Source organism: Eleutherodactylus coqui, chromosome 2 (assembly GCF_035609145.1).
Source record: "Eleutherodactylus coqui strain aEleCoq1 chromosome 2, aEleCoq1.hap1, whole genome shotgun sequence".
NCBI classification, from domain to species: domain Eukaryota; kingdom Metazoa; phylum Chordata; class Amphibia; order Anura; family Eleutherodactylidae; genus Eleutherodactylus; species Eleutherodactylus coqui.
The window spans coordinates 5082792-5104836 of NC_089838.1; the positions used below are offsets into that span (position 1 = coordinate 5082792).

General features: G+C 49.1%; 1 protein-coding gene across 3 annotated transcripts in view; it reads left to right on the forward strand.

Moving 5' to 3' along the window:
• The first annotated feature begins 1 nt into the window (after window position 1).
• TTC38 (tetratricopeptide repeat domain 38) overlaps window positions 2-22045 on the forward strand; it is a 28044-nt gene continuing 6000 nt past the window's right edge. The window contains exons 1-11 of one of the 3 annotated variants that reach the window (XM_066590200.1): window positions 2-67; window positions 143-212; window positions 2246-2323; window positions 7039-7120; window positions 7867-8038; window positions 10032-10205; window positions 14567-14642; window positions 15680-15799; window positions 16351-16410; window positions 17395-17433; window positions 19662-19743. In XM_066590200.1, the coding sequence (XP_066446297.1) occupies window positions 183-212; window positions 2246-2323; window positions 7039-7120; window positions 7867-8038; window positions 10032-10205; window positions 14567-14642; window positions 15680-15799; window positions 16351-16410; window positions 17395-17433; window positions 19662-19743 (913 nt within the window). In that variant the 5' untranslated portion in view covers window positions 2-67; window positions 143-182. Of the gene's footprint in view, window positions 68-142; window positions 213-2245; window positions 2324-2374; window positions 2530-7038; window positions 7121-7866; window positions 8039-10031; window positions 10206-14566; window positions 14643-15679; window positions 15800-16350; window positions 16411-17394; window positions 17434-19661; window positions 19744-22045 lie in introns of those variants that run through there. The other 2 variants (XM_066590201.1, XM_066590202.1) reach the window with 2 other exon arrangements.

Below are 22045 nucleotides of genomic sequence, written 5' to 3' on the forward strand. Positions count from 1 at the left end.
AGGGAGGGATTTAGTGAAGCACAAGCAGAAGTAGCAGAAGACTTAGCAGGCAGCGGGTCTAAAGACGGTGATTGTTCAGTCTGTACGCAGCCAACGACCGCGCTGAAAGAGAAATCGTTCACTTTGTGTTTGTCTTCTGCAGGTATAAGAACCCTCGTTGGGTCGTCCACTAATCGTTCAGCATGGCACCTGTGTGTCTGAAGGATTGCAAGGTGAGTCCGCGCCCCCTGGCACCTCTGGGCACCCTCGCTCTATAGCTGCTTCTCCTTGTGCTTACTCTTCTCTCCCTTCATGGACACATTGTGTGTGTATATATATATATATATATATATAGAAGGTTGCAGATATTCGGTGAACTTTCACTTCTAGCAGGAAAAGCGATCCGAAGAAGACATTGATTCCGCAACATAAACGGCGGTAAAATTGACGTGTGGGTTTGTATTCCGCGCCAAATATCAATTTCTTCTCAGTTTTTGTGCGTCTTTTTTCCGCAGCGTCTGGACAAGACACTTTGCTGCTACCATAAATGCTGCGGATTTCCCAGACAGAAGGTCTGCACAGAAAATCCGCAGCAACCCCCCCCCCCCGTGTGACCGCACTCATAGCGCAGCCGGTTTCGGACACAGGTTACTTCGTCTGCCAGCGGTTTTTAATGCATCCCATCGTTGTGACGGGTGGTGAGGTTCGTTAAAAAGCACCAAAACTTTGCAAAACAGAGCAGACAGCGCTCTAAAACCATGGCTCTAGACAGCGCCACGATCGAGCGCAGGTCTGCGATGCCCCATATCAGTAGGAGCGTTATACTGCGGTGTTCAAAACCCAGCGGTAAAAAGTGCGTGTATGAGAGCGGCCTAAGGGCTCCGTCACAGAGATGTGCGCAATGTCAGGCTGTGGTAAACAGACTTCGCTGCACCTATATGTGCGTGCTCCATGTTTTTGTTTTTTTTGGGGGGGGGTTGTCTCTTTTGCATATGCGTTTTGCACTGAAGCACATGTCCCTGCCAGCCGCGGCGTCTCCTTTGCCATGCCCACTACGGTTCTTTTATCTGTGGCAGTCGTGAGTCACTGGCTGTATCAGAGGATGCTCTGTGTAGTTGCTGCCAGTAGTAGGCGCATGCGTGCCCTCACTTAGATGCTGTGCATGCGCAAGAATACATGTCAGTCTCTGCTGCCCTCACTAAACCGTCAACGAGCTACTAATCTGAGATAAGCCGACTATTCTTGGCAGCTGGGACGTCTCCCCTTTTTCCAGACCAAATTCCAGCGTGCTTTATCTGTGTTTCCCCTCCTGGTTGCCCACACACGAGCGAGTGTGAGATCTGCCCAAGAGACTTGGCCCAATGTCGCACTTGCCAACCTCCATTCTTACGTGGATGTGAGACGGTTTTCTATCAAAAACCGCTTCCCATAACTCCTGTTCGCTGCATTTAGAAGATATGCTTTACAGCAGCCTCACGGGCCGTTCACACTGTCTTCTATGGGAGACTGTTCTAGAATGCTCTGTGACCTGCCCAGAGGCAATCCTGCAGGGAGGGGAGTAGATAGTCACAGGTTATATGGTGGATCCTGTTATCTACATATAGGTGTTGCCTTTCCGGAACAGGAAGTGTCAGACTATTATTAGGCCTAGTGGTTAGTGTGCAGGGTAGGGGAGGAGGTGAGATGTGACTATTCTGAATGGTGGATCCTGTGTTATCTACATACAGGTGTTACCTCTCAGTGTAATCATGCCTTTGATGTTAGTGGGATGACTGCTGCAAAGGCCCTTTTACATGGAACGATTACGTTCTGGTAGTTCCGGCTCCTGCGGGGTTGTGAATGATAACCGGCCCGTGTAAATGCCTGCAGAAAGTAAAGGACTGGATGAGAATTGTCCAGCTTAAAATCCTGAACGACGACTGTCCAGTGTAACCAGCAGTCGGCCGCCGCTTACAGTGGATGGAGAGGAGTGGGGAGAGAACTCCCTGCCGGCCGCGCTGTCAGCGATACTCGCTCCGTATAACAGGACAGCGGCGAGTATACGCGGGGACGAGTGGCGGGCATCGCTTGCATCACAGCTCGTCCCGTGTAAATGGGCCTTTACAGATCAGAAAGTGACAGACCAGTATTAGCTGCGCAAGAAGCAGGATTCTATTTATTTATTTTTTAAATCTAGATTGTGACCAAAAATTCTATAAAAATGTTTATAATTCTGTCCGGTTTTGATGAACCTCTCCTAATATCCGTTGTCTCTTCTGCCTTCCAGGCCTGGCAGGATGCAGGGATGACCCTTTCCACTACCAGCAATGAAGCTTGTAAACTGTTTGACGCCACGTTATATCAGGTAGGGCCCCATCCGGTCTCCTCCGGCTCCGCTGATGCTGTATTATTGTCACCTCCGAGCAGAGTTCAGTTAAGGCTCCCCGACCCCTGACCCCCGTGGCCAGACGCCATCCTGAGATCGTAAACGCTGACTCAGAGCAAACCTACAAATGGTCCGTATGAAGAAGCTCTGAATGAATCTGTTGTCGTGGGATTGCTGGTTTTTAGGTAAACTTTATTTTTGCAGGGCACTTTTGGAAGTGCAATTGCAGTCAGATATGAACATTTTCATGTATTCTTGCCCACAGGGGGCAGTATCACAGCTATTAGTGCTGCTGTAGTGAGAAAATTGAATTATGACAACCCCATTTCAGAACCAGAAATGTGTTCTGAAAAGTTGTCGCCTCCCTTCCCCCACTCCTCATTGCAGATTACTACCGGCGGCTCTGAGCTCCATCCATCGGCTTCAGGACGGGTGAGTATGCCTGTTTTTTATATTTTGGTCTGGGCCCAGCAGGTGGACGCGGTTTTGTTATAATGATGTGAATGGGGTTAATCTGATCTGCGTTGTGCTGCGTAGCTCTGAGAGGCGCGACCGTCAGCATCGAGGGGTCGGTGGACCTGACATCGTGCCAGTGTCTCTGTAGCTCCAAGAGATGCATGACTCCCATAATGTAAAGTCCGAGGGGCCTGAGCCGACTCCGGGGTCTCTACGGCTCTAAGAGCGGCTTGTTGATGCCTTGTTGCCTCAGCAGATTCCTGGGTTCTACTCATTTTCTCAGCTCGAGCTCCGCTGGAGATATGCGCCAGATCTGACCGGCGCGGGATATTAAAAGAAGACTAAAAAATGGATGGAAAATCTGATTATCAAAAGGAAACCATTTCTTATACCGCTGAGGTGAAATAAAAGCTGCTCTGTGATTGGTTGTTATATATTATACCACTGAGGTGAAATAAAAGCTGCTCTGTGATTGGTTGTTATATATTATACCGCTGAGGTGAAATAAAAGCTGCGCTGTGATTGGTTGTTATATATTATACCGCTGAGGTGAAATAAAAGCTGTGCTGTGATTGGTTGCTACGGGCAGCACAGATTTTCTTTTCAATCTCAATCCATGTTAATGTGTCTTTGGTTCAAGTTTTAACCCCGGGCAACGGGGGTATCCCTGCCAGCTTAATAATCGTATACGTCTGCCCTCACATGCCTGCCTGTTTAGGGAGACCTAGTGTATGATGTGCACCCCCTTCCCCTCCATCACACCTAATAATCGCATTGATGGGGCAACGACGTCCGCGCTTACATGTCTGCCTGTTTGTGTAGGCGCACCTCCTTCCCCTCCATGTCGCCGCATGGCGCCTGTGCATCCCCAAATAAATCTGTCTTGTCGCGCCCCCAGAGAACTCTATACATTTTTGGGATAAAAACTAGTCTATTTCTTCCTAAAGATGCGGCCATCTGCCTGCTAAGTTTCATCCAAATCACTTCAGCGGGTCAGCCGTGAAAAGGTGACAGACAGACGGACGGACGGACGGAGTTACTGCCGCATGTATAATAGTATGGATTGTGCATTAAACACGCCCTCGTGTGTCAACACGTTGTGACTGAAAACCGCTCGGATGGCGCGGGGGCCGGGCGGCGGATGGCGCGGGGCCCGGGCGGCGGATGGCCCGGGCGGCGGATGGCGCGGGGCCCGGGCGGCGAATGGCCCGGGCGGCGGATGGCGCGGGGCCCGGACGGCGCGGGGCCCGGGCGGCGGATGGCGCGGGCTCTGCTACATCCCTGCTCTAAGGGCATGATGTGAGTGAATAAATGAAGGCATTATCCCAGGACTGGCTCATGAAATGTAATGTGGCGCAAGCAAAACATCCCTGGGGCCCCAGACCCACATCCCATGCCACGGTTGGGGCCCGTACCTGGAGCGACATTACACTCTGTGCAGGAACCATATATTTAGTTTTTATAATGTCCTGCAGATCAGGAAGGCCTTTGCCAGAGCTGGACTGCGCCGTGTTCACACCGTGGCGGACAGACTATTCATACCGTCAGCGAGTTGTCAGCCCTCCGGATCCAGTCACCTGGGCTGCAGTCATACAGTTAAATTGTAGCCACCAGCAGGGGGCGCTTTCCGCTTAGGCCTCATGTCCACGGGGAAAATCAGGCCCGTGTGGATTTCTGCTGCTGGTGCACTATAACTGTGTTTTTTGTTTTTTTTTCTTTTATGCGGGGGATCAGTTGAGATATAAGCTCTCTGAGCTCCCGACCGCCTGATCCGCGCTAAAATGTGTCATGTCGCGTTTTTTTTCATGCACGTAAAATCTGCAAATCACTTAAAATACCGTCCTAGTATTGCTTTCCTATAGGATGTAGATTTGTGTTTTGTTTTTTTTCACGTTCGGATTTGCTAAATATAATTTCCCCGTGGACATGAGACCTTAGATGTGTTCAACCCTAACACATCCTGTGGCAGAGCCACCCCAGAGCCCGGACCACCCGAGGCCCGGACTGCACGGCTCTACTGACACACAGGTGGCTCTGAACCATGGCTGACAATCCGCTTTCTCCAACCGCAGCATTTATGTCCCTAGCAGCCAGTCTATCTCAGAGGTGGGACCTGAAGCTCCTGAGCCCCAATATGAGATCAGTAATGGGGCCCGATCCACCTGGTGTCTTACAGGGCGGCCGGCTCCACACCCTTATGAAGGCTGTCTGAAAGAGAATGCACCTTTTCCCCATAGCAACCAATCACAGAGCAGCTTTCATTTTACCTCAGCAGTATACAGCAACCAATCACAGCGCAGCTTTCATTCCTTATTTTCCTGAGGTAAAATAAAAGCTGCGCTGTGATTGGTTGCTATGGGCAACAAGGACAGTTGTTTAAGAGTGTGTTTCCGGCTTATCTTCCCACCATTAGGCACCAGGGCCCCGCTGTAACCTCTGCACTGCCTATAGCTGAAGCTCGGTGGCGCCATAACACATTGTCTCCCGCTGCCATGTTAATCCAATATTTATACGTTAGGGCGAAGAACGCCTTCAGTATCGGGTTGTTAGTCACATCATGTTTCCTCGAGCTGCTGGGAATACTCCACACGACCCTCGGAGTAGATCGTGTTTCCTAATATGTCCGCCCGTTACAATCACAACCACCGAGTTAGATGATGGCGGCCGCTGCCAGGATTCCTCTCTGCTGCCAGCTAGGCAGCAGCCAGCGGTGTCCTGCGGAGATGCATGACGAGACCTTCCCGTGCAAATAGCAATAATATATCTTAAAGGAAGCCGTCGCCATCTTTTGCGCTGTAGACTGTAGGATGTCAGGTGGAATCCATAGACGCCTTTATTTCTGATCTGCGTGACTCCGTGTCTGGATACTGGCCTTTATCCATGCCATATGTAAATTAGCTATGCGCCAGCGAATGGGCGCCCACCGCTGCCTTTGGTCTGCGCTATTCTGAACTCCACTGTTTGAACCCCCTTTCTGTCCTTGTTTACGTTTAACACGTTGGCATCAGCATGGGGGGATTCCGTTTTTCTGCCCCATTTGGACGCACTCCTCCGCCTGAACAGCTCTGTCTTATGATGGAACTGAATGGCCCCCAATTTACTTTAATGGGGGTCCGCTCAATTTCTTTGCAGCAGTTCACCATTTTGTCCTGTTTTGTAGCAGAAATCGGCGATGGGGGTTTAAGCATTGCGCCTCCGCGGCTGTGAGCGAGCCCCTACACCGCATCCTCGGGGCATAATGACTGATCGCTGTGCAGACTTGGGGCCCTTTAACACGGACCAATAAACCCTGCTGGTTACGGGAATCTGAGCAGTGTACATGCCCGACTGAGCGACGGGCGAGAACAGGGCCCTAAATTTCTGTTACAGCAGATGGCGATCATCTGACTAAGCGCGGCCACCAGCAGGGTGAGAGCTGCAGCATAAATTGACATTTCAAGGGGTTTACCACAATTACAAGTTATCTGCAGGATAGGGGGTAACTTGCTGATGGGTGGGGGTCTTGGCGCTGAGACCTCCATTGATTTCCTGTGTCTCACTGCAGTGTGGAGGAGACTGAAGGGACCGCTAGTCACATGAACGCTGCATTCGCTTGCAATAAGACCCCAGAGATACCAGAGCGGCACCAGTTTAGCTATTCCCATCAGCCCCACACCCGCTCGGCCGGCGCTCCCTTCATACTGATGTCCCTGCCAGGGAGAAGCGAGTTGTGTAGACGGCACCAGACGTCTTTTGTCTGCTCGCCATGAGTGCACCAGAACGCCAAACCGCGTAGAACCACCAGTACCGGACTGCAGGAAAAACTTCTAATATGTCAGCATGTCCATGTGGATACTTTGTCTTCCATCACAGTGATGGTTTTGTTACTATGAACCTTTTTCAAGCCTGAGAAAGGCTTATAGTAACGAAAATGTTACTTTTGGGGGTTCTAAGGGCCCTTTGTGACTTGACTATTGATTGCCTATCCCCAGGGTAGGTGATCAACAGCTGATGGTTGGGGGTCCGCCGCTCTGGATCTCCACTGATGAGCAGTTTACCGAGCCATCATCTGTGCGGACGGCAGCGGAAGCAGATAGCGCTGTCCGTATTACAGCAGCCTAAGTTGGTACTGCAGTGCGCAGCTCTCATTGATGTCACTGCAGTACCAACCTGGGCCGCTGCAATGTGTTGACGATGCCCAAAGAATGACGTTGGTTGGTTTATGCATGACGGCCATACTTGTATTTTTTTTCATATAGTATGTCACATGGACAAACGACAAATCAATGGGAGGAATTGAAGGCTGTCTGAAGAAAATGAAAGCAGCGGATCCCAATTTTGGTACGTACAGATGTGAACATCCAGTAGGTTGTCATTTAAAGGAACACTCCACTTTTAAGCCGTAATCTCCGACAGCCGGTAGTTGTAGCCTACAGCGAATGGAAAATGAGTTTGTAAAGACTTTTTCTTCTCCATTTGCATCTAGAGCTAAAATCAGAGAGTGGTGCATTGTGGGAGTGATGAGGGCTACACGGCTAAGCTTGCCATACATTTTAGGTATCGGTCAGGCGAATGCTCATTTGGTCGATGGCCGTGACATCCACATATACTGCAGAGGTCCCTATTGCTCGCCATCTGGAGTTGTACAATAATAGTGTATTTCTGCATCATTATATGTCGGCGCTCCCGTTCTCTAGTTTTATGTAGTATAAAGCCATTGGCAGCGTGGCTTTCATCTGAACACCACTGGCATTTCATATGCTGCTCTCAGGGAGGTCCGGCTAGACGTCCCCATGCCAGAGTCTCTAATTCCACCAGCTATGAGCCGGCACAGATTGTCAATAGGGGTAATGTCACAAATTTTTGCCCACTTCCTATGGGGTTGTGCTCCTTTAGGGCCCTTCTGCATGGAAGAACCCGTCAGGCGCAGATACCCGACAGGTCGTCCCAGGAATGGGCATCACTCAGAGAATGGATGGGGATTGGACTGGGGATCATTCCGGCCGCCCTCCGCCATTCACCGTAAACAGGCAGTCGTTCATGTGTATCAGGGCCTGCACTCATTCTTCTTCTACCTCCCCCTGTAGTCATGGGACATGTGATCTCTAACGGTCTGGAGCTGATCGGCACCGGGCGTTCTCCGTTACTCGATAAGGACCTTGAGAAGGAATTTAAAGTGATGTCAGATATGGCCAAGACGCAGCAGCTGACCGAGCGGGAGACGATGCACGCAGCCGCACTGGAGATGTTTGCTAAAGGGTATTATTGCCTTCTCACTCGTATTCCCAGCTTTTATAGTGCAGGTCTGTTATATTGTACTGATTTACATCCTTTTATACCGCAGTCACATCTAAAGGCTGGTTTAGACGGGACAAGTGTCGGGCAAACAATGCCCAACCCTCGTTCCCGCATATACTAAAAATAAATAAATCTTGTTATTTGTATAGCGCCAACTTATTACGCAGCGCTTTCAGGTAATTTTTATTTATTACCCCCCACCAAGCTGGGTTCTCATTTTACCGACCCCGGAAGGATGGAAGGCTGAGTCAACCTTGAGCCGGGTACCTGAACCATACGGGGTTGGAACTTGCAATCTTCAGGTCGTGAGCGAGAGCTTACACTCTGCGCCACACGAGGCTCTATATACTAGCCCCCTTGCACCTACACGGGAGCTAGTATCGTTAGGTCTTAGCGGGGAGGCGGCACGGGATTTCTCTCCTTTCGCTCCCCCGCCCCTCTCCGATGACATAACGCAGTTCGGTACTGATCGGCCACTACGGTAGTTACACTGAACTCGGAGCGATCAGCTGATCGGCCATCATTTACGCAGCATAAACGATGGCCGATCAGCTGATCACTCCGTGTAAATAGCAGCCGTTCAATACTGAACAGTGTTATCTCAATGGAGAGGGGCAGGGGTGCGAGAGGAGAGAAATCCCGTGCTGCCTCCCCGCTAAAACCTAACGATGCTAGCTCCCGTGTAGCTGCAAGGGAGCTAGGATATGCAGGAACGAGTTTCAGGCATCGTTTGCCCGACACGTGTTCCGTCTAAACCAGCCTTTAAATGCATTGCGAGTTCTATTGGTTTCTTTTTGGGTCTGATCTCCCAGCAGCCCCTGCTGATTCGGTGTCTGTAGGGAAGTTATCCATGCGAGATGTTTACTCCCAGAATCATGTTCGTACTAACAAACCTGGGCAGATGCCATGACTAATGGGTTTGGAGGGTATAAAGATGTCAGATTCTTGACATAGGTGGGGTAAACTGGGGGCCTGGAGACGTGGGGGCAAATTTATCAAGGGGTGTGTGTTTTTGTTTTGTTTTTTTCTTTTTGTATAAGTCACACTTGCACAAAAATAGGCAACTCTTTACCCCTTTTACTCTGCTTTTCTTCTAGTAGGTGGAGCTTAGCAGAAGGGCCATCCGTGGTCCATCACAATTACTATAATTTATGCCTACTAATTTTGCCGCATTTCACTCCGGAGGACCTTCGATTAAAGGGATTCTCTGGGGCTTTTACTTTGGATGACGGGTTTTCTCCTCTCGGTATCCCCATTGATCAGCTTACCTTGCGGTCTGCTGTCAGTGGAGACAGTGCTGGAAACTGATAGCACTGTCAACATTGGAGTGGCCCAGGTTGGTACTGCCTTGAATTCAATGGGAGCTGCGCCTGTAGTACCAACTTGGTCTGCTTCAGTATGGACCACACTATTGGCACACTGACAGCAGTGGTGGGGGGGCCAGAGCGGCTGACCCCCTGCGGATCAACTATTGGATGACATGTCATTGGCAGTAAAAGTCCTGCAGAACCCCTTTAAGAACGCTGTGTAAAACCACAATGGAAGTAAATCTCCTACTTAGTTCTTAGTGATGAGATAATCCAAAAAAATTAATAAATAAAAAATGCGCGCATATCTGTTCTGTATAACTGTGAATGGCACAAGATCCCTCATAATATTCTTCCTGGAATGTATGAATCAGGTGACAACTGGGTGTGACCATTCCCCTTGTCTAAGGGATCTGTCCATAGACTGTCAACGCTTATTGCACAGCGTCAGACTGTGAAGGGATACACCCCATTGACAAGGGGTATGGTAATATCAGGTTGTCAGTTATTTGTAAGTTTACAAGAGGAATAACAGAGGAACTGCACATTTGGTTGTATGAAAAGAGACTCCAGAATTATTTCATGGGGAATGTAAGTTTTTATTAAAACACACATATGGAAAGTGAACGGATCTGCTTCATACGCAGGAACATCCCAGCCGCAGCGGAGATGTGGGAGCAAATCCTGCAGGATCACCCGTTAGACTTGCTGGCTATCAAATTTGCCCACGATTCCTATTTCTATCTTGGACAGCAAACTCAAATGAGAGATTCCATCGCCCGTATTCTTCCGTATTGGACCCCAAGTACTCCTCTCAGCAGGTATGTCAGTATTATACAACCTCACTTAGTTGGAGGTCCAGGACACTTCAGATGTCATTTGCAGTCCTGCTTCCATTCACACTGTCGTAGAAGCACTGATAACCAATTGCCACCACCAGGGGGAGCTCACTGCATACATACTAAAATAGAACCCTTTGAACTTGGTGTACACGCTGTACAGTTTTAGGAAACATCTGAAATGTCGAGGTCCTTTTTTACATGAGACACTCGTCAAGTGTTAAAGTGCCCAACGGTCGTTGCAGCGATGATCGCTCAGAGAATGGAGGCGGAGCAGACCAGAGATTGCTCCTGCCCCGCCCACCTCCATTCGCAGTAAACGGGCCATCATTCATAGATGAACATCATTTGACTTTGAAGTTCTGCACAAACTGAACAACGACCAATAAGCGAGTATTATGTTTCGTTGTCCGGTCTGTGGCAGCGTTTACACTAAACGATTATCGTTCAGATTCCCGCGATCCTTCGAGAATATAAACTATAATTGTTCTGTATAAAAGGGCCCTCCGTGCCGTGCCGAAGCTTAGATGGGTGGGATCTAGATGCTGAGACCCCCACCGATGACTAAAACTAAGCACTCAACTGAAGGCTGTGCCTGTTTGGCCGTTACCAGTAGTTGGCCTACAGCAGTGTTTCCCAAACGTTTCCCTTGGGGCTCTGTGAGAGCTTCTCGGGGGCTCCAACCGAGGGTCTAAGTCCCCGCTCTACTCACTGATGTAGCAGTGTTCGGACAGGCTCTAGTGAGGAACAGGACCTGCGGTGGTATATCAATGCAGATCACATGAAGCAATAGAAGGGACCCCTGACTACCGGGGAAAACAGCAATAGGGGGGAACCCCATTACTACCGGGGGACAGCAATAGGGGGGAACCCCGTTACTCCTCTGGTAGTAATAGGTGACCCCGATGGCTCCCCCAGTAGATTCTACATAGGGCTGTGATGGAAAAATAAGTTACAGCTGTGGCCGGTCTTTAAGTAGTTAACACCTCATTGTACAATATTTTGACTTCTCTTCATGTAATTGATATTTTGAAGAAGATAAGAAGTAGAGATGAGCGAGAATACTCGCTAAGGGCAATTGCTCGAGCAAGCATTGCCCTTAGCGAGTACCTGCCCGCTCGAGACAAAAGGTTCGGGTGCCGGCGCGGGGGAGCGGTGAGTTGCGGCTGTCAGCAGGAGGGAGCGGGGGGAAGAGAGAGAGAGATCTCCCCTCCGTTCCTCCCCGCTCTCCCCTGCAGCTCCCTGCCCGCCGCCGGCACCCGAACCTTTTGTCTCGAGCGGGCAGGTACTCGATAAAGGCAATGCTCGCTCGAGCAATTGCCCTTAGCGAGTTTACTCACTCATCACTAATAAGTCTTTTGTTCCAATAGTAACACAATGTTTGGGTGAAGGGAAGACCAATGTTGATCCAGAGGAAGGCGAAAAAACCACAATGGGTTAATAGTAGAGATGAGCGAGCGTACTCGGATAAGCACTACTCGCTCGAGTAATTGGCTTTATCCGAGTATCGCTGTGCTCGGGTCTAAAGATTCGGGTGCCGGCACGGAGCGGGGAGCTGCAGGGGAGAGCGGGGAGGAACGGAGGTAAGATCTTTCTCTCCTTCTCTCCCGCCCGCTCTCCCCTGCTCCCCGCTGCGACTCATCTGTCAGCCGCAGCGGCACCCGAATCTTCAGGGACGAGCACAGCGATACTCGGATAAAGCAAATTACTCGAGCGAGTAGTGCTTATCCGAGTACGCTCGCTCATCTCTAGTTAATAGCCAATTTTCCCCATTTTGGAGTCAGAAAGGAACTTTTTTTCCTTAATCTGGCAATCGGAATAATCCCCGGATCACCGACCCTTCTGAAGTAACCAGTAATATAACATGTAATATTGTATTGCTCAGGAAATACGTCCCGGCCCTCTTATACTCTTTTAGTGAGTTTGCCATCACTACGTCCTCAGGCAGAGAGTTCCACAGTCTCCCTGCTCTTACAGTAAAGAACCCCCTTCTATGTTGGTGTAGAAACCTTTTTCCCCCTAGATGTAGAGTGCCCCCTTGTTACAGTCCTGGGTATAATAGATGATGGGAGAGATCTCTGTACTGACCCCTGATATATCTATACATAGTTATTAGAGCACCCCCTTGTTACAGTCCTAGATATAATAGATGATGGGAGAGATTTCTGTACTGACCCCTGATATATCCATACATAGTTATTAGAGCGCCCCCTTGTCACAGTCTTTGGTATAATAGATGATGGGAGAGATCTCTGTACTGACCCCTGATATATCTATACATAGTTATTAGAGCGCCCCCTTGTTACAGTCCTGGGTATAAACAGATGATGGGAGAGATCTCTGTACTGCCCCCTGATATATTATACATGGTTATTAGAGCGCCTCCTTGTTACAGTCCTGGGTATAATAGATGATGGGGGAGATCTCTGTACTGACCCCTGATATATCTATACATAGTTATTAGAGCGCCCCCTTGTTACAGTCCTGGGTATAAACAGATGATGGTAGAGATCTCTGTACTGACCTCTGATATATCTATATATAGTTATTAGAGCACCCCCTTGTTACAGTCCTAGATATAATAGATGATGGGAGAGATTTCTGTACTGACCCCTGATATATCCATACATAGTTATTAGAGCGCCCCCTTGTTACAGTCCTGGGTATAAATAGATGATGGGAGAGATCTCTGTACTGCACCCTGATATGTTTATGCATAGTTATTAGAGCGCCCCCTTGTTCCAGTCCTAGGTATAATAGATGATGGGAGAGATCTCTGTACTGACCCCTGATATATCTATACATAGGTATTAGAGCGCCCCCTTGTTACAGTCCTGGGTATAATAGATGATGGGAGAGATCTCTGTACTGACCCCTGATATATCTATACATAGGTATTATAGCGCCCCCTTGTTCCAGTCCTAGGTATAATAGATGATGGGAGAGATCTCTGTACTGACCCCTGATATATCTATACATAGTTATTAGAGCGCCCCCTTGTTACAGTCCTGGGTATCATAGATGATGGGGGAGATCTCTGTACTGACCCCTGATATATCAATACATAGTTATTAGAGCGCCCCCTTGTTACAGTCCTGGGTATAATAGATGATGGGAGAGATCTCTGTACTGACCCCTGATATGTTTATACATAGATATTAGAGCGCCCCCTCAGCCATCTTTTTTTAAAAGTAAATAACCCTAATTTTGATCACTACTCTGGGTATTGCAGTCCGCCCAATCCATTTATTACTTTTAGTAGCCCCCCTTGTACCCACACAAGCCATGTACTGGTGCCCCAAACTGTCCGCAATATTCAATGTGTGGTCTGAGCAGTGACTTGTAAAGAGGAAGAACAATGTTCTCCTCATGCGCCCCTAGACCTCTTCGGATGCCCCCCATGATCCTATTTGCCTTGGCAGCAGCTGCCTGACACTGGTTCCTCCAGCTAAGCTTACAGTTAACTAAAATCCCCAAATCCTTCCCCATGTCAGTGTTACCCAGTGGTTTCCCATTAAGCATGTAATGGTGACATGTATTTCCTCTGTCCATGTGCAGAACCTTACATTAATCAGTATTGCCCCTCAACTGATACATTTTTTTGCCCCCAACTTCTCCAGATCCTCTTCCATCCACCTCGTGTCTCTTGTGTTTATTACTTCACATAGTTTTGTATCATCTGCAAATACTATTTTACTGCACAATCCAAATATATTAGAAAGAATAGGACCCAATACTGCCCCCTATGGCACCCCACTAGTAACAGTGACCCCTCCAATACTGCCCCCTGTGGCACCCCACTAGTAATGGTGACCCCTCCAATACTGCCCCCTGTGGCACCCCATTAGTAACGGCGACCCCTCCAATACTGCCCCCTGTGGCACCCCATTAGTAACGGCGACCCCTCCAATACTGCCCCCTGTGGCACCCCATTAGTAACGGCGACCCCTCCAATACTGCCCCCTGTGGCACCCCACTAGTAACGGTTACCCTTCCAATACTGCCCCCTGTGGCACCCCATTAGTAACGGCGACCCCTCCAATACTGCCCCCTGTGGCACCCCACTAGTAACGGTTACCCTTCCAATACTGCCCCCTGTGGCACCCCATTAGTAACGGCGACCCCTCCAATACTGCCCCCTGTGGCACCCCACTAGTAACGGTGACCCCTCCAATACTGCCCCCTGTGGCACCCCACTAGTAACGGTGACCCCTCCAATACTGCCCCCTGTGGCACCCCACTTGTAAGCCTTTTATTCTTGTCCTAATACAATTCTAGTTTCTCATGCGGTTTCTAAACTATCGGATGCCAGATTAAAGGAGTTTCCCTGTTCTGTCTCGTAGTTATGTGAAGGGCATGCACTCATTTGGGCTCCTGGAAACCAACTTTTATGATGAAGCCCTGAAGGTGGCCAATGAGGTAAAGTCACCTTAATCTAGATGTTGTGTCTCTGCATTAGTTGAATCCTAGCAGTGAGATCCCAACCAACGCCCCTTCGTCTTCCCTAAAGCCTTTCTGCGGTGCAGACGTCTGCGCTGGGCCAACGCTCTCCTAGCTGCCACACGTCTTGCTGTATTCCTTGTGTGGAGGACGGACGGGTCCTCTGTAATACGTCTGCACTGGATGTGGACATATCTCTTTAGTAAATGCTTCCACTCCCTAGGAAGTAACCATTCAGGAGCTTCTTTTCTTACTTGTTGTGCCGCTCCTGCCGTAGATCCGGGTGTTGGCGCCCTTTTACACCGGGATGACCTGCTTGGTGCAGATGCCCGACAGGTCGTCCCAGCGATAGTCGCTCTTGTGTTTTTAACTAGCATCGCTCAGTGAACGGAGGCGGAACAGACCAGGATCGTTCCAGCCCACCCGCCTCCATCCACCGTAAACAGGCACTCGTTCATAAGTGATACTGCCTGTTTACATAGGCTGATCCATCATTCAGTTTTCTGCATGCTGAAAATGAAGCCGAATGAGAAGTGAATGAACGATATCATTCAGATTCTCACTGAATGCAGAAATCTGAGCGGTTTATCGGCCCGTGTGAAAAGGCTCTTACCGTTCCCCTTGTCAATGGCGCAGGTCCCTGCACGGTCCCGCATTGTCCTAGCAGTGCTGACTATGTAGGGAGGGACACAGCATATCAATAAGGGGAGTGGTAACACCTAGTTGTCAATTTAGTCATACATTCCCAGGAGGGATAGCACAACCAAGAAAAATCAAGGGGCATGACATTTGGGCGGACCTTACAGCTGGCTACTCTGCCCCCTTGGCACCATTAATGGTACAGTACATGTCCCAACATCGGTCAGTGGTGATTGAGCGGACAGTGGCACCCTGTGCAGCCGCATCCGCCCCCTGTGTTCTGGATGTGTGGCAGTAGATGATATAACGCCACGTCCATCCGTATATCATCCTATAGACCCATGGCACTGTGTATAATATCTCTCTGTATTGCGCAGGCTCTGGCTGTAGACCAGAAGGACTGTTGGTCGGTGCACACTGTTGCCCATGTCCATGAGATGAAGGCCGATATAGAGGAAGGATTGTCCTTCATGAAACAAACCGAGAACAACTGGAAGGTAAAGTCACATTATCATCGTCTGCCGCTTCATTACCGTCTGTATGAAAGTTGTCAGGGAGCACGAAAAAACCTGTTTGTCAGCAGTGCCGGCCTTAGATTACATGGCACCCTGCGCAGAAATTCTTTGCCCCCTCCAATAAAAAAAAAAATGATATATATTGCGCTCACATGCAGTCTGCCTTACAAAGCAGTAAGATGGTAGCGTACCCACACCAGAACCGAGCTCTGCCCACGGATACAGCAGCAGAGCCGGGCTCTGCCCACGGATACAGCAGCAGAGCCGGGCTCTGCCCACGGATACAGCAGCAGAGCCGGGCTCTGCCCACGGATACAGCAGCAGAGTTAAGCAGTTGGTTACAGGGCCATATATGGGCTGACGGTGGTGCCTTGTAACGGCGGGGCTCATCATGGCTCTCCTCATACTGCAGATGGGGCAGGGCTTCTGCTCCACTCAGTTGCCTCACACACTTCAGATCTGCCTTGACGTTTGCTGTAAGGATTGACAGTTTTTTGTACATCTTCTGAGATGCTGCTTGTGTCTTCTTGCAGGGAGGGGACATGCTGGCCTGTCACATCTACTGGCACTGGGCCTTATATTTCATTGAAAAGGTTGGACAATTATAACTTTTATTATCTTGAGTATTATTGGTAACATGAGGGGGGATCTTGTTCCAGAGCGGTCGGCTTCAAGGATTTCCGAGGAGACTCGTCCCCTGCTCATCAGGCACTCCAGATGTTAGATGGCCTGTAGCTCCACTATGGGGCGCTGCATACGGATTTATACTGCCAATGTTGAGTCCAGTGGGATAAATATAATATCCTGTACAGTTAGCTCCCCCTAGTGGTGGCTGCAGGCGGCAAGAATTTTATCATTCACCTCTACGGCCCTACGCATATTGTGAAATGGATCACCAGATGAATTTGGGCAGATTTTTCTCTAGTTTTCCAGTGGTCTATCATTAACCCCTTCACCATCCTGAACCTCCCGGAGTATTGATTATTCCAGACCTCTAGGGATATTAGACATTGAAGGGTTTTTTAAATGATGACCCATCCCCTGCATGAGTCATCGGTATTTGATGGACAGGGGTCCACCGCTCGGGACCTCCATCCATCAGCTGATCGTCCGGCTCACTGCACTGACAGTGGTCAGAGGAGAAGGTCAGAGCGCCAGCTTCACTCCCATTGAAATCATTTACTATGAGATGTTGAATACAAGATGCAGAGGTAGTGGTCACACCCAGGCCCTGATGCCTGAGGGCGCCCAAATACTCCTCTGCCATATAAGGTGACACCAGTAATATAAATGGCGCATAGTAATTGGCGCCCAGGAGCCTCCAGGTACACCGTTGATCAGTCTAGCAGTGATCCTGCACCCCTGATCTGTGCTTACGGAGACCCCCAATACCTGACAGTTGGCTCGCAGGATATCCACTCCATTTTGGGTCGTGTTCACAACATGACATGGCTGATAACAGATAACACATGTTGCACACAGCTGTACCATAGTATTACACCACGGTGTCTGTCCGGTATTTAATGTGAAAGATATAACTTTATTCTGATGTAACGCCATTTCTGAACTGTCTGTAGGGGGAGTATGAAGCCGCCCTGACGCTGTACGATAAATACGTAAGTACTCGGCGCCGCTGCTCAGCAGATCATCTGAAGAGGCTTTTCATCTAACACTTCCCTCTTTGCTAAAGACGGCTCATCCAACAGCGAACTTGTATCTCACAGCTACAAAAGAGTGAAAAGAGGGTTTATCCCTGCAAGCTGAGCCTCTAAACCCACCCCTCTGTGCCCCCTTTACCCCTTGAGTGGCGGGTTCCCTACCACCCTGTCGTGCCCACCAGGGCAGGTTTTTTAAAATGGTCTAATCATTGAATTTCAACTAATTTTGCAGTTGCGTCTCAAGAGCCATAACTTTTTCATTTTTCCATTGACATGGCCGTATGAGGGCTTGTTTTTTGCGGGACAAGTTGTAATTTTTTAAACGGGGGAGGAAAAAAAGAAATGGGGAAAAAAGAAAAAAAGGGGCCATGTCATTAAGGGGTTAAATAATGTATTAACTTCCTTCTCTGGGTCATTATGACGCATGGATACCACATGTGTGATTGTATTTTTGATTTTTTACCAAGTAGGGGACTTCCACAGGGACCCATCAGGACCTCCTGATCACATTCCGGGGGTCCAATGGTGACAGCCCTTTACATGCTGCAGTCACATAGACTGCAGCATGTAAAGGGTTAACACAGCAGAGATCGGAGGTTTTCTCTGCTGTAAGAGCTAGTACCTAGCTGTCCTCTGACAGCCAAGCACTAGCTCTCCCTGCCACAGAGACCATCGGCTTGCTTCTGCTATGGCAACCTATAAACAAAGCAGGAGACCTAGAAGCAGGAGATTGCCGGCATATCGGAAATATCTTCTGCTGGTTTTTCAAAGCCCTTGCTTTGTTCTCTGTGGGTCTGTGCAGGCAGAGCACACTGTCACAGCTTGTGGCATTGTGCTCTGCAGCTCCCATAGTGATACATAGCCCGGAAATCTTCCGGGCTATATCACTATCGGCAGTGGAGCTGGTCCCGGAAAATTTCCGGGCGTGCCACTCAAGGGGTTAAAGCAGTAGTGCTCCTCTGTCCCCCTCAAAGTAAAAATCCCTCTCTGCTATACTGCCATTTTGTGCCCCCCTCAAAGTGATAGTGCTCTTCTGTGCCCCCTGTGCTATACTGCCACTCTGTGTGTGGACAAAGCGATGGGCTTTGAGGGGGTTCAGAAGTGCACTATTTGTGCAATACTGATTCTTTGTGCCCCCTCAAATTAATAATGCCCTCCTGTGCTATATTACCACTTTGTGTCCCAACCAGAGAACAGTGCCCCATTAAAGTAATAATGCCCCTTTCTGGTATACTGCCACTCTGTGCACCTTCAAATTAATAATGCCCCTTTGTGAAATATTGCCATTTTCTGCCCCCAAAGTAATACTGCCCACTGCAGTCCACAGCTTTCCCTGCCTCCCAAACCTTGAATGGTAAAGGGCAAACCTTGTTAACATTCTTTTACACTTTGTTGCTTCCTGCTCTGTGCCAGCGCTGAAGGGCAGGAGACGGGGGAGAGGAGTCATGCTGTGGTCTTGCAGCAGTGTAAAAGAGTTTGTCCTCTGCCCCCTTGTGCATGGCTTGGACTGTGGGCAGCTGTTTCTGCATCCTGAAAATGGAAACATGGAACAATACCTCTTCAGCGCCACCTATTGGAAGGCAGCATTTCTGCAAATTAATGTCAGACTTTTTAGACAAGCCTTATAACAATTACTGGGAAAGGTAAGCCAAAGCCCGAAACCATACACAGATGAGGGGCGAAGACCCCAAACAGTTGTCTGTGTATATTGCATAGTTCCCAGAGGAGCATGGATGGCCTCATAAGCCTCCTCGCACCTCCTAGGTGCATCCTGAAGACACAGATATAGCTGTAAATGGGACGGCCTACAAAAATGGGGTCTATCCTGCTGAAATCAGGATGGCTGTGAACTGGTCGCTGACTATCTGGTTATTGTAACTCCCAATATCTACAGGGATGCAGCAGGGAATATATAGGGGACAGCGCCCATGTAAGTAAGTGGGTGGCCAATAATACTTGTGCTCTGACGCAATAGTTGTTCTTTGCAGTCTGCTTCGGCAAACGGAGGGGGTCCCAAGCCCTCATACAATGCTATGGATCTGCCCAGGTTGGGGGGGGGGGGTGCCAACAAGCCACTCTGCCTTGTCCAGGCGATTTAGGTCTAGGGCTGGGGCAGAAGGCTGACTATTTGCCCCAGTGACACGTCCGGCACTTCCCGCTGTGCTAATCTGCCTTCTCGCCCACAGCTTGCCCCCATATGTATCGCCAGCGGCAGCATGCTGGACATCGTGGACAATTCATCTCTGCTGCATCGGCTCCAGATGGAAGGTACGGAGCGTTCCCATGATATCACATTACATCATGGTAGCCAATTGTATTGGGTCTCCTTCTTTGTGCTCCCTGCTGCCCCCTGTGGAGTGCTGCCCTTTATCTGCGCTGCAGAGATCAGCAGGGGAAGGGAAGTGACAACTGTTATTAACCCTTCTCTGCTTCAGAAAATCAGTTGTCACATTTCAAGACTTCACATTGGTTTGTCAGTCCTACTATATCAGCCACTTATCTTTTGCCCCCTTGAACTCTAGAGTCCAGGACAGGTGGAATATTTTTGGCTGACTTAGGTGATCTTTAAGTTGCCCTTATACTAAATCCTCTCTTATTGGGTCGTTCCCATCTAGTAAAGTGATGGCATATCCCACTGCTGACATCTGCAGAATCGGCTGGGCTCTTTGTGGAAGCCCGAAGCAAGTCGTCTCTAGCACTCCCGAAGGGCAAACAAAATATTGCACCATTTCCCTTTAAAGGGCTATTGCCATTTAATATAGTGATGGTATATCCTAGCGATATACAATCATCACTTTGGGGGTCTGACTCCTGTGGCCCCCACCAATCATGAAAATGAAGAGCCTTCAGTACTGATTTAGCGTTCTGTTCCCTTCTGTTTTTGGGGGGGGGTTTTGCTGCGTAGCCAGGAGCACCAATGGGGTCATGCTGAAGTTCCAAGAAAAGCGAGTGGCTGGGGTATTGCAGTGCTGGGGAAACAGTGAAGAGCTAATGCTAGACCTGCATTGTGACCTCTTTGTTCTAAGGATTGGTGGGGGTCCCAGAACGTGGACCCCCACTATCATAAACTGATTGCCTGTCCTAGTGATTTGCCATCGCTGTACAGGATGGGAATGCCCCCTTTTAAAGGCTTAGACAAATATGGCTGCTTCTTCTTCCCCAAACAGTGTCACATCTAGCCGCAGCGTGGCTCCATTAACCCCTTCCCACTGGAGCCGCCTTTTGGTTTTATATTTTCATTTTCCCAACTCAACTTTCAAAAAATCATAACTTTTTAATTTTTTTTTTTCTATAAGCTACCTGAGGATTTGTTTGCGGGTCACGTTGTATCTCAGTGGTCCTATTGAACGTGGCATATAATGTACTAGGCAGTCTGAAAACTGTTCCAAGTGGGGCAAAATGGGAAAAGAAGTGCAATGGCACCACTTCATTGGGTGTCGGGGGGAGGGGGGGTAGAGTTGTTTTTACTGCATTCATGGAGTGTTGACCTGTTCTCCTTATTTTGAGGGTCGGCACGATTATTTGGTGCCTTCTCATTGTCGCCTTTTTATTTTTCATTCAGAATTTTTTGAGATACATTTTTTGGTAATAACAATTAAGAGGTTAATTTGTTGGAATGTCTGTAAACGTGAGACGGACACAAATGACATATAAAGCAATACAATGTAGGCGGTTAACTGACCCCGATGGAAGAGTGGGAATAACGAAACAAGTAAATAGAAGGGAGTATGAGGGAGAAATACTGGAGCCAAGATCCCCCACACAAGGGGGGGGGGGTATTATGGGGGTAGATATGTCATAGGCATCATGTAGCCATATAGGGCAGATCAGGGCTGTAGTAGGAGGCGGCACGGGGGACCTCCAACTTCTAGTTCTAATCAGTCTTGCAGGGTATATATATCAATTTGCTGAAGGGAGACTGTAGCGCGTTAGTTAAGCAGTAGAAGTACTACTGCAGGTTATTAGTCGCTCCTGTTCTATCTCTTAGGGTTCCTGCACACGGGCAGATTTGATTTGCAGAATCCAGGGCCGGTGGCTTTCCCCAGATTTCGCAGCAAATACTGCCTATAGCCTTGTATGGAGAACCACTGCTTTCAGCACACAAGCGGACATTTCCGCTCGCAGCAGATAAATCGCAGCATGCTGCATTCTGTGCTGTTTTCCACCTGGACGGCTTCCATTGAAGTCAATGGAGTTCATTTGTCCCGTGGCCCTTCCGCAGTGAGCAGTCATCGCCTAGCGGCACTGCGACATGATCTGTACTGCGCATGCGCAACAGACGGCGCTTCCACAATACAGATAAAGAAGAATCCGGACGGGTCGGGGTCCTTCATGCCGGATCTGACCCGGTCGTGTGAAAAAGGCCTTATTAAAGATATATGAAGTCCGACTCGGACCCCTCCAACGAATGTGGGTTATGGAGCCCGGATGGCCACAAGCTCTCCAGCACACATTGGTCGAGCTAGGAAACATCCGGCCATATTGACTGGAGTGAAGAACATCTAGTTGGCAACACATGGTGACCCTCTAGAAGAGAGGAGAGATTCGTTAACCGATCCAGCGCTGGCCT